This window comes from Pomacea canaliculata, linkage group LG8 (genome assembly GCF_003073045.1).
Source record: "Pomacea canaliculata isolate SZHN2017 linkage group LG8, ASM307304v1, whole genome shotgun sequence".
Classification (NCBI taxonomy): Eukaryota; Metazoa; Mollusca; class Gastropoda; order Architaenioglossa; family Ampullariidae; genus Pomacea; species Pomacea canaliculata.
Window position 1 is genome coordinate 27,584,083 of NC_037597.1, and position 12,215 is coordinate 27,596,297.

At 39.2% G+C, this 12,215-nt stretch overlaps 1 protein-coding gene across 2 annotated transcripts; it reads left to right on the forward strand.

The window, feature by feature from the left end:
- Positions 1-356: 356 nt before the first annotated feature.
- Positions 357-11,156, forward strand: LOC112570194. Of its 2 annotated transcripts, none has more exons than XM_025248509.1 (2): positions 357-574; positions 3,668-11,156. In XM_025248509.1, exon 2 carries the CDS (start codon positions 3,673-3,675, stop codon positions 4,612-4,614), a length of 942 nt encoding a protein of 313 aa, XP_025104294.1. In that variant the 5' UTR covers positions 357-574; positions 3,668-3,672; the 3' UTR covers positions 4,615-11,156. The 2 variants fall into 2 exon arrangements, with proteins under 2 accessions (XP_025104294.1, XP_025104292.1); XM_025248507.1 differs by lacking the exon at positions 357-574 and adding an exon at positions 634-2,514.
- Positions 11,157-12,215: the final 1,059 nt, after the last annotated feature.

Here is a 12,215-nt window from a genome sequence, read left to right on the forward strand (position 1 = left end):
AATTCTGGTGTCCTGAAAACAGACCAAGTTGTCTAGGCCAGCATTCGCGAACATTCTGTTTTCTACGTTGCCTCCGTCAGCCACTGCTGCGTGGTTCGTGTAGTAGGACGCCGAGCACGCACACAGTGTGTTGCCGTTTGACCTTGTTTGCGAACCGGCTCCTAGAAGCAGCATCCGGTTTTACGGAGCTGAACAATAACTCGAAATAACATTGGGCATAACTCAAATTTTAAATTAAGTATAATGTATTAGATATGACAAAATTCACTTTACAAAAATAAATTAAAAACGAATCTTGATTTCTTTATTGTAATTGCTTAAAGAAGTGATAGCCAATCATAAGCCGAGTAACATTTGCTCCTTATGTTGACGTCAGCGCAAAAAGAAACGAGGTGCTTTGACTCGACGGTCGACACTGCTGATGTTCGAATTGATGCTCCGCGTCTGTCCATTCTCACGACAGATCCACGATGATTTTGGTTCGAAGGTGATAACTTACAGATTCTTCAAACAGGTGGAAGGTTTCTTGGGAGATCTCTCCTACAAGGAACAAGAGGACCACTTTTCTGAACCGGTAGGTTGAAACTTCTTTGCACTTGATCGCCAGTGGGACACTAGTGCTTACTCATTGTTCACTTGCATGTTTTCTATCTTTTTACCTTTCTGTTTGATAAGTTCGAATGTTGTATTTTACCGTCACAATAACCATACGATTTATAGCAAGATTTTTGTCAGTTTGATTCTCTATCTAGCTTTTGTGTTCCTGCTTTATTTCGTTTCATTACTCAGCTGTAGTGACCCAGTTTTGTAAGTCTCTGGCTTGGTGAGGACTGATGATGATTTTTAAGAGTGCTAGAAGTATGATTACTTTACATGCAATATATTTCAATAAATTAAAGGTAGCCAGTGAATATCTATTTCATAACTTATAACCACATGAAGTTCATGGAATGGCCACCGTAGCAGTGATAAATTCAAGATACTTAACTGCGAACTTATTGGTTATCTGCTGATGGTCTGCAGCAAATGTGGCCTCAGTCTTAGCGAAGTTTGTTTTTTAAACTATTTAATGTGGAAACTATATTGGAATAGCAGAAAGCCTACCGCATCCTGTATTGAATGACTTAAAAACAGAAAAAAATTAAACTGTGGCTTTTAAATGTTTCAAAGTATTTCCCACAGAAATGTGGGCAGGCGAAGTATGTGCTCGACCACATTTACCTCACAAGTATGAGTCAACATCAGTGTGACCGTCCGCCTAGTTTCGCTTCTAATCAGTCGTGTGGTCCCGCACAGTGGTATGTCATAACTTCCGTTTGTGTACATCAGTGTGCATTAGGATATTAAAGAATAATTTTCACAAATAACTATTTAAAATCGTGCCTAATGAATATTCCGCTTAGTTCAAAAGCTAATTGAGGTATCGTAAGAAGGAAATTATCGGCAACAGAAACATGTTACATGACTAAAAATAAATTAGAGCATTGAGGTACTGTATCCAGTCAAACTGATATTTTGATTTTTCGTTGTTTCATTTCTATCCTAATTATGATAATTTCCATTAATGTTTTTCTCTTGCGTTGCATTGTACATGCTAAATCAGAAAAAGGCTCACCATCTAGATTTATAATTGAAAAATCAACATCTTGGTCGTAGAAATATGTATTTTCAGGTTACAGGAATCCCACGCCACTTCATGCTTCGCTATTTTGCGGGTTTTTATACAAAATTAATTGGAAAAATTATTCTTCAGGAATTTTCTACACAATTCAGTCAGAGGAAAAAGTATATATTATACATTTTTTAGATGAAATAAGCCCAAAGTGTATAAAAAATATTACTAAAATTAATTCTAACATGTGTTTCTTCTTTTATTTACTGTAAAGGTACAATACATGTGCAGAAAAGTGTAGGAATGGTTATTAAGGAAATGGGAAAGGTTTATGTAGCATAAAAATATCGGGAAGGGTTAATAAAGCCTTAATATAGGGTATAAATGCCTAAATAATATACCATTTCTATTTCGCGGATTTTTGGTTATTGCGGTTATATACGCATCTCCCGCGATAAACGAGGGATTACTGTATTCTCTCGCTTGTTCTCGCAAAACAATAAGTTATAATTAATTTGCAGCAGAATGCCTACACAGATAAACAGTGATATATCGCAACACTTTGCTGTATTGTGCAGATTTGGGAAACTCTTATTTTACTGTTGGGAGAAAAGACTGGGAGTTTGATGGCTCAGAGTGCATGAGTAGATAATCATAGATCTCTTCACTTTGCTGTATTTTAAAGATTTAGAATATTTGTATTATGCTGTTGGAAAAAGACTGGAAATTCAATGAAATATGAGCAAATATCCAAATCATTTACAGGTGTGCCAAGTTTAAGGATATCTTCCATTCATGTTGATGGACCTAACATACACTTCACAAGCTTTAATTTGTATTTTGTAGCTATGCAGTTCAACACCTGTTTTCTTTGTCAAGTCAAATGTACAAGCACATTAAAGGTAATATTCCTTCAATCCCTCATCCCAGAAACAACAATGGATAAGTTTTAAATTCTTAAACGTGAAAGATACTTCCCATATCTTCTTTCAGTGTGTCTGTTTGTTTGCGCATGCATTACCTGTGACCCCTGCCCATGTGCACTGTTTGAAACACAATCTCATCTGAAGCACGCTTTCAGGTCGCCACACCCATATATTATATCACATTTTGCTCACTATTCCTCAAAAAAAAAAAAAAATTGAAAAAGACTGGATGTATTGTTGTACAAACCAAGGGAAGCAACTTGTAAGGAAATGATTCCACTTTAAAATGAGTTATATTTTGTTCCTGTTCCACAAACTTCGTGAATTAAAAAAAAAAACGAGTGAGAAAAAAAGCACTACTCACATGGGTACTTTGTGACTTCTTAAACAAGTTGAGCCACCAGCTACCGCTTATCGGTGTGACCACAGTGTTAAAAGTGCTAGACATTGTGTCTTCTTTGAGTGAACCTCAGGCTTGGAATCATATGTTAAAATGGTCAACCCCTATCCTCACTATGGGTATGGCAAGAGGTTGAAAAGAACAGTATTTACCTGGCAAGTTGGGCTTAATAATTATAAAGACGGACATTCTGAATCTATTTTGGGTTGCAATTGGGTACATATTGGCTGCCATTTTTTGGTTGTCGATCGACGTCATTAAACCTTTCCAACATAAAAGTTTTTTTTTTTTAATTTTTAAAGTGAAGCCACCTTATTGGTTTTTAGTTTCAATCCAAATAAATGGGAAAGCTGAGCAGACAGGCCTGTGGCAAGTGGAGAAGACTAGTATAATAGAAGATACCTTTATTATCACATGGAAACATGACAGCCTCTGATAAATGGTCCTTGGTTATGTTTTAGACATCATTGTATGTGGAAGGTTTGTTTGAAACTGCAACTTTTAAGTGGAAATGATGTGAAATGGGAGAAGCATTAAAGCCTAGTTTGCTATTTCACTTGCATTTTCCTTAAGAATTTGGATATCATTTCACCAAATGTTTACTTTTGTCTACCCCTTTCTCACTGCCATTAAAAAGTCATTCCTTAATTTAACATTTTTAGGAATTTGTGACTTGTACCTCTTTCCTTTTAGTTTTTGTATGATTTTTTTTTTAACGTCTTCTTTCAGCCATTATGCCTCCCAGCTCCTTAACGGGCATCAAGCGGAAGCGTGAACTGCAAGAAGAAGAAGAGAGCCGTGGTGAACAGCGCCAGTCAGTTCTGGACATCTCCATGGTTAAGTTACGCACAGGTCCATCCAGGCGTGTAGAACCAAGTTTGCGTCGGTCAGTGCTGATACTCAATACATTGAAACACATTGAAATGGAGCTGAAAAGAGAGGGTGTTCACACCACATCAACTGTAGACGCTATGAATAACATCCCAGAGATGTCTAAGACTGAGCTAACGCTGGATCCCTTGCCAGACATCAGTACATTTATTGTCCCACATCCCACATCCGTCCCAGTGCCAATAGAAAATGTCTGCAGCAATCAAGAGGAGGTTGGCACGTACTGCCCAAAAGATTCAGACCGAGGCGTTATCAGTCTCATGCCCTGTAAGTCCGTGTTTGGGAGTGCTTGTGAGAGTGATGCATTATCTCAACAGTTAGCATCATACTTTCAAGACATGTCAACCACAGATCACATAGAACATGTGGCAGATGCCACTCAGGGTGGGGACTCGAACAACAACCATCTTGCGCTCCATGTGCCTTACTTCAGTAACAGCCTGCCCTTGCTAGAAGATCCTTTCAGCGACATCGATATCTCATGGGACACTGATATGAACCTGGTGCATTGGTCCTCCCTGCCCTCAGCAGCGCCCACCACATCTCAAGCAGGTGCCAGTGGTTCCTCCACTCTTGTGTCTCCCACCAGATTGCCTTCCATGAGCATTGAAGACATCATCTATTCTTTCTATCCAAATCATCTCAGTGGCCCTGATCCTGCCATGCAAGCATCAGCAGCTGTATCACCTCCCCCTGTTCTGAATGCTCAGTGCTCCACTTATTGTCGCACAGACTCTACACTAGATGATCTGGACAACCTTATGCAAATCTTAGTGGGACTATGAGAGTGAGTGTGTGGCAAAGCCAAACCTAAATCTTGTGTTTGAACTATTTACAATTGATGCAGGTTTTATTGTGATGTAGGCAGTTTGGGGGACTTGATCTCAAGACATAACGCTCTTCATTCAGACAAAATTAATTTATTTGTTATTTATGAAAGCAGTTATTTATGAGCGCAGTTACAGTGTCTGGTGCACAGGTAGCATGAAATACTGTGATGTTATGAGAGTTGCATAACATATTTATTTATGACAGTGACATCTTGTTTGCTGTTGGGAGAATCCAAAAACTCTTATTTGGATTAACCCGCTTTCAGCTTTCATCGCTCGAGTGATTGCATTGCTTGGCTTAAACCTCTAGAAGGCAAGTCTGGTCAACAAATCATTATGGACGCAAGAACACAATTGCAATATTTTAAATTGTAGACTTCTGCATTCACTTGTCAGTCACAGATGTAATCATCACTGCCTCAGCACCATAGTGACAGCAGAGTTTGCCACTGAAGGTGTCCTGCATTGTCTCAGGAGTAGTGCTGCGATTCAGTGGACAACACCCTTAGGGCATGTGAAACCAGCGGCCATAGGATAAATCATGCCAGAGCAATACACGTTCTATATTTATCCAAATAAGTGGAACATGTTTACCTCTCACAGACTCTTTGGCAGCATTTTATGTGGTTTGCAGGCTGAGACTGTTGAATTGCCTGAGTGTGTGATGGTGCAACTGCTTATTATCAGATAAAAGGTTTGGTGAACTATGGCAGCTGAGTGTTCAAGTTGGTATGTTTGTTCCATCCCCATCTCCATTTTTTTAAATGCACACATTGAAATGTTAAACTATTGAATTTTTTTTGTATGCTTGCTGGTGATGTATCTTGACTGATAAATTTTATCCAAAGAATTTTCATACTAACTTTTTTTTATGGTAGACTGTTTTTCTGGACTGTACCATTTCAGCTTTCACGTGTTTTAAGAAATTAAAAGGAAAAGCACTTGTCTGCTTCTTCTAAGTAGTAAGTCATTACCACATCATCACAACAAATCCATATGCATGTGAATGAATCTGCACACAATTGCACACAGAGTTAGTTACATCCATGTTGATGTTGTAAAATTGTTTCCATTTAATGATTTCAGGGGCCAATCTCTTGTCATGCATGTGGAGTTGTAAACATATATTTTTGGACTAGCATGCAGAGTAATCATGTTTATAATCGTAACTAGTAATAGATTAGCACAGATTGTCATTCCAGGTTTAAAAAATATTCTTGGCATATTTGTCACAACTGAATTTTTCAGAAGAAAATGATCTATTTTTATCTACTTTATCAAGAACCATATAAGTTAAAATTTATTAAAGTTTTTGGAGCAAGCATATTATGGATCAGTTCTTACACTCTGTGTGAAGTCATGGTCACACATGATTACAGTTGGTTTCACCCTTTTCTGAACCTTTTAACTTGCTTACATGTTTTGGATTGCTAATATCACTATGTTTTTGAAAGGACCAGAAAAATGCAGAGAAGTCCAGAAAAGCAGCTCATACCAGCCCTTGAATGGTTGCTTAAAGTACTTTTAAGACAACATTGTTGAAGTAAAGCAATTAATTGGTAACTGTAAAATAACATTTTAAGCCCATTTGTAGTTGTCTGGCGAACAGGTCAGCAGACTAGATTTACTAACATTTGCAATTAGGGAATGTGTAAGTAAAGAGCATCATATGAAATTAGAGAAGCATGAAGAACATTTTTTTTAAAAATAAAAACATTTTGTTCTTAAATTTTTCGCAAATGTGTGCAGTGATAAAATTTTTGTGTCTGGCTTGGTGGAAAATGTGTGTGTGGGTCTGCAGATGTATGAGCAGAGACGCAATGGCGTGATTCTGTGATGCCATGATGCCCATTTCCAGTCATTGTATTTATTTATATCATAATTGAGCTTACATGGTAAGCATATGCTACGATAAAGTGGGACTCTTGTAAAATGTCTAGTTCTGTGATTGGCAAATGCAAATAACAAAATATGCCTGTTATTCACAAGTTACTGTACAAAGATTGGAACAATGAAAGCATAAAAATTGATTTATGTTAAATCAGACATTTACCTATAAGAAACTGATATATCCCCAATTTTATTGAGATGAATTACTGCTGATGACACTCGGCCAAAAAAAAAAAAAAGAGTTCCATTTCTCTATCCTCCCTGTTTCTTCCAAGGACAAAATTACCGTAGATGCAAATACTTGATAATCTTAGCCTAGCTTGCTTATTTGATGAATAATATTCCTACAGTTCTATTTATTTAGTTCTGCTTAGATATCCAATAAAAGCTGTGCACAAGAGAATGTAATAATGCAGAGTGTGATCTGCCGTGTTCATTTAGTAAATGCAGAAGCGAACAGAATTTTTGTCATGGTCAGTTTTAGCCTGTTAAAGCATGGTCAATATCAGATGGAGGTTAAGACTTCATCACTGCCAGTCATGAAGCAACTTTGTATATATCATGTCCAAAATGAAAATATGATGCATGAACAGCAATACATTTTTTTGTTTGTGATATTTTGATTCCCTCTCCCCCTCCCCAAGCCCCAACCCCATCCATTAGACACAAAAAATGTCACTTTGATCCCTTGCCTTTGTCAGCTTAAACAGTGGATTGCATGAGTGCCATTGCATGCCTTGATTATCACATTGAAACAAATTGTCAAGAAATTTGTGAATACTTTATATCTATTTATTTTGCAGAAGATAATTTAATGCAGTATTGCTTTCCTGTAGCAGCAACAAATTCTACATATCTGCATAGTTTTAAAGCAGAAATTCTGGAATGTTGGTAATTTTTTGGCATGTTTATTTTTTTTAGTCCAGTCGATGTGTGCTATATCCAGAAGTGATGGGCACTTTAGGTTTAATTATAGTAAATATTTGGGGTTTTTAAAAAGTTTAGTAGTATTGTGTAATTTTGTGTACAACTTTTATCTACAGCTTCAGAAACATTTGTTGACTTGCCAGTCGTGCAGACATCATGTTAACTTTAGAACTGAGGAATGGAGGCAATCATTGCTTCGAGTTTTTTTTGACGGAGAGTTTTAGAATTCTTCATAAATATGCAAAAATGTTGATGGTTTCTATTTTTTTTCTTTGTGCCAGTCCGGTTTATGTAAAGAATTTTAATGTATCTTTATTTTATATGTGATAATGTGCTCAGTTTAAACAGATTGTGGCAAATTTATATGAAATCACGATTATGTTCACAAGCCAGCAACATACATGTTTAGTGTAATTTTGTTAAATTAATATGCCTATAATTTATGACATTTCGAGTCATCAAGTTGTGTGCAGGGGACACGAACACGTGTTTTTAAAACTTCTTGTTGCTTATGTAATACATTAAGGAGTGAACGGACGTTTGCAAAATGCCTAAGGTGTTTTATTCTTGCAGGGACAACTCCATCCTAGTCGAGGATGCATGTTGGGTGTAATGGCCGCTCCCTAAGCTTAGTCACCCAGCTCCCCGCGTCATGCTTGCGCCGGTGGTGCGCCATGTTGTTTTAGTGCGCGAGCGAGCGAGCGGTCTCCCCAGCTCCGCCATCAAGTTCGATCGGTTGCCTTCCTCGAAACAAAGTTGTATGCGGTCGTCCTGCCAGCCGTGATATAGTGCGCCATGCTGTGGGTCGCACACAAGCTAGCCGGCGCTCCCCTCCAGCCCTCTAGTCCGCGACATGCAGCGGGCGCGTGACAGTCGCCATAGCAACTAGATACGTAATGAGGGTCACGGGTTTGTCGTCTGCTTTAGTGGCGGCTCACCTCGCCATTCCAGGCTACCCCTCCCACCTTTAGCAAGAGAAAAATAATAAACATGCAGTCCTTAGTTTAATGGGAATAAGTTATATGATGCCAGTTACTTCTTGCTTTGGAGACTTTGAATATGGCCTTGTTCATGTTTTATGATAGTGACGCGCACTTGGCACAACCTCGTGTGTCTTTTCATCACAGATGTAACTGAAATAGGCCGGTAGTTCACAGAAGTTGCAAAATTCTATAGAAGTGTTCGGTACATTTACAGAAGCAATGTTCGCGCGTTAGGTCACGTGGCTGTTGATAGTGTTTATGCTTAGATGCTACTGCTTGACACGACTGGCACTGTTCCTCTAGCGAGGGCTAGTATGGGATTCGACCAAAACAAGTTTAAATGTGCATCCCCACCCTTGACATCCAACGCGGCCTTATTTATGTAGCATCTAACGATTGCGCGACCTTGTTTAGCAAACGATATCAAATGCTTCTCATTTGCTCCATACTAGCTTAGCTTGTCTGGAAGATTACAAATTCAGTTTTGATTCCCACCTCTACGATTGTGCTACTTTTTTGGATAGGGTGGTTTGGGGCCATTGATGCTGAAAGGGAAGCGGATAGCCGAGTTGTTAGAGCGCTGGCGTCCGAACCGAGAGCACTTTGGTTCAATACCCGATTAGCGCAGCGAACTTCACCCGGGACGGGAATGGGTGGGTGGGTGCCTGACACCATAGAGGGTAGGGGACTGTAAGGCAGCAATGGAGGGGAGATGGGCATCGCCGTCGCGTATTGCTGGCTCCCCACCCCAACTCCCCAAACGATCTGAAGAGGTTAGGGGATGACTTTTATTGATGCTGAAGTGCATGGCATTGCGTTATCAGGCGCCGTAGCATTGTGGATTTTTTTTTTTTTCTGAGCATGACCTTTCCAGGTCATGGGAGATGGTGCACGACACCAAATGCGGGGTTTACGGTGGGCGGTTTTCTCGGGGGTAGATTTGACAGGTAGTTTGCAACGTGGGGTAGGAAAAATTAAAAGTCTCTCGTTTTCTTGCTTCCTGTTGTGATCCTACCAATAAGTTGTTTTTTTTTTTGTTTGGGTGCTCGTGTAAAAGCGTAAACCGGGATGGCTGTCGAGAACATGAGAAGCCAGAAGTGTTGTCAGGCAAAGATTTCGATTAAATTAACCCGTTTTTTCCTCTTACCTAGTTTATAAAATGAATGAGAATCCGATAATACTGAAAGTACATTTTTGTCTGTTTTTATAGACGCCTTTATTGTGAAAGCAGCAGGTAAATGGCCATAATGAATCTCTGTACTAGTCCAGTCATAAGGCCACCTTGACGAAGCCGACAGCAAACATGTTGAGCAGGCTACGGTCACGTGCTCGTCATGGGACGACCAGCCGCGACTGGCGTGAGTTTGCCTTGGAGTCACGTGACTTTTTTTTTAAAAAAAGCTTTTCTGTTTTGGGACTGACACTGAGCCAGCGGGATTACTGGCACGTAGTCTTGTGGCAAGTACGCTTCAAACTGCCAGATGATTCATAGTCTTAACGGGCGTGATGAGTGCGCGCTCGTAAACGAGCATTTTTTCCCTTGTTTGCTGCATGAACATGAAATGAATGACTCGATGACTGTTCACATTATTTCAGGCGTTGCAACTGTGGAAATCCTGTGTGAGCACATTAACCCCTATCACCCCTACCCCATTCGGTACCCTCTCAGTGTTCTCGGCATCTGCAACGAGATCATGGAAATGAACACTTGCAGACGTGATCGGCTGAGACCTCGCCCCAGTTCATCTCTGTAGGGGGTTGCTCTGTTTTGTTCCAGGCAAGAGTAAGGGCAGCAGTTTCTCCCATACAGATCTCTCTTGTCGGGGAAAGCAACCTCAGCCTGTCATTTGTTATAACTACTGGCGCCTTTTTTTTTTTTTTATTTTGCGTTCACATAACGGTACCCCCATCAAGTTTTCTTCAAAGCAAAAATGCTGTCGTACGAAACTGTACATATACGCGATAAATAAATCAAACGGAATGCTCTCAGACATTTCATCTCATTTATTTATACGGAGTTGGTTTGTATTCTCATATACATGTTCATTGTTTTATTGAAACAGAGGCTCAATTGACTTACAAAATTGTTTACTTGCCAGGCGTTCTGGAAATGGATAAGTTGGGGTGTTCGTTGAATGGAGCACAAGCATAATGTCTCTTGAAAGAGTCAACTGTCATCGGACGTGATATGTGGCGATATTTCATGTCACTGTCTGTCCTTTGCTTTGATTGATTTTACACTTTGGAGACTTTCTTACTCTGTGTGTTTGTGTGCGTGCGCGCGCGCCTGTTTACATGTGCGTTCAGGGGGCGGTAATTTCTATTTCTGATACTCTTTATATACGCCACACATTTCGACAAGTATCTTAATCATTTTAACATATTGATTTTAATTATCAGCAAAACCTCTTTGTGTCGATATCTTGATATATATATATGCCTAAGAGACATGCAGAACAAAAGTTGCCTGCATGGCGTAAAATCGAATCAAATGTTTCAGTCAAATCACTAAAGTCATTTTCGAAGAATGGACAGGAGTTCGTTTCCTGGCTTTTTCATCTTGACATTTCTGTACATACCAGATATACTTGTACACCTCCGGTCTTGGTCTTTATATGTACAAAAAGAGTTGACTTCTATCTTCCATACATATTTATACATTGTTCCTTTCTTATACAATAAAAGATTTCCATGAACCTTATCGTGTTGATGTCCCATTCATTCTGATTGTATGAACAGAGGGAGTGCACGGATCGTGTTGTGGTAGAAGTCTTTTAATAATACAATCCCTCATCCCATTTTCTGTTGGAGTTTGTTCATATGGTATAGTTCTTTTCGCTTTATTTTAAAGTGTTTTACTGTGGCATGTAAAAAATTGGACAATCTTAAGCAAATATGTGCAGAACCAGAAGAAAATCACCTCTAGGGCGGTTTGCAACTAAATTTTTCCATTAAGTTCGATGTCTGTGTTACGCATGTGCGAACAACCCAACGCCAAACGTCAACCATGCCTTTTCTCTGCTGTCATTTTGCCAAAATAAACCCTAAATCATAACCATAAGTTAAATCCCAACAATGTCTTACACACATTTGTCAAGCTGGCAAGTTAAAATACACACGCGCGCACACTTCATACAAAAAGTAAACACAACCAACCCTAAGAAATGAAGCTGTTACCTTTACAGTACATGTATACACCTTCCGTCACTCTATACGCTATAGTAACTACATTGAAGGAGAGGAGACAGACACCGCCCTCACATAAAACTCCCTGAGAAAAGTGACATATCCAACGTCTATAAAAAATAAAATAAATAAAAGGTTAGGAGACGACCTTCACCTGGAAGCAGATGTACACAGGTATTGTTTTTTTGAATTGCGACCATAAAAGGACAAGGACAGAACTTCATGGGTATTTCAAGGCCGACTCACACGACCGTTCATCAGGACCACGGTCGTGTATAGTAATATAATTATACAAGTTCGTGATCAGGACATTTATAATGTGCCCAAATATTAAAAAAAGAAAGAGGACTTTCATGTGTGCGAAAGGAGATACAACTAATGACAAGAAATCTTCATTATTATTTAATTACCGTTAAGAGCTTTTCCCCCAATTACCAACCAGCACGGCTTACTTTTAACATATCTACTGAGCAACAGGTACACACATGCTGTTTACACTTTCACACACAAAGCACGCATAAGATACAATATGAGGAAAAAGAGGAGGCTGACAGTTCCGAAAAGCATTGC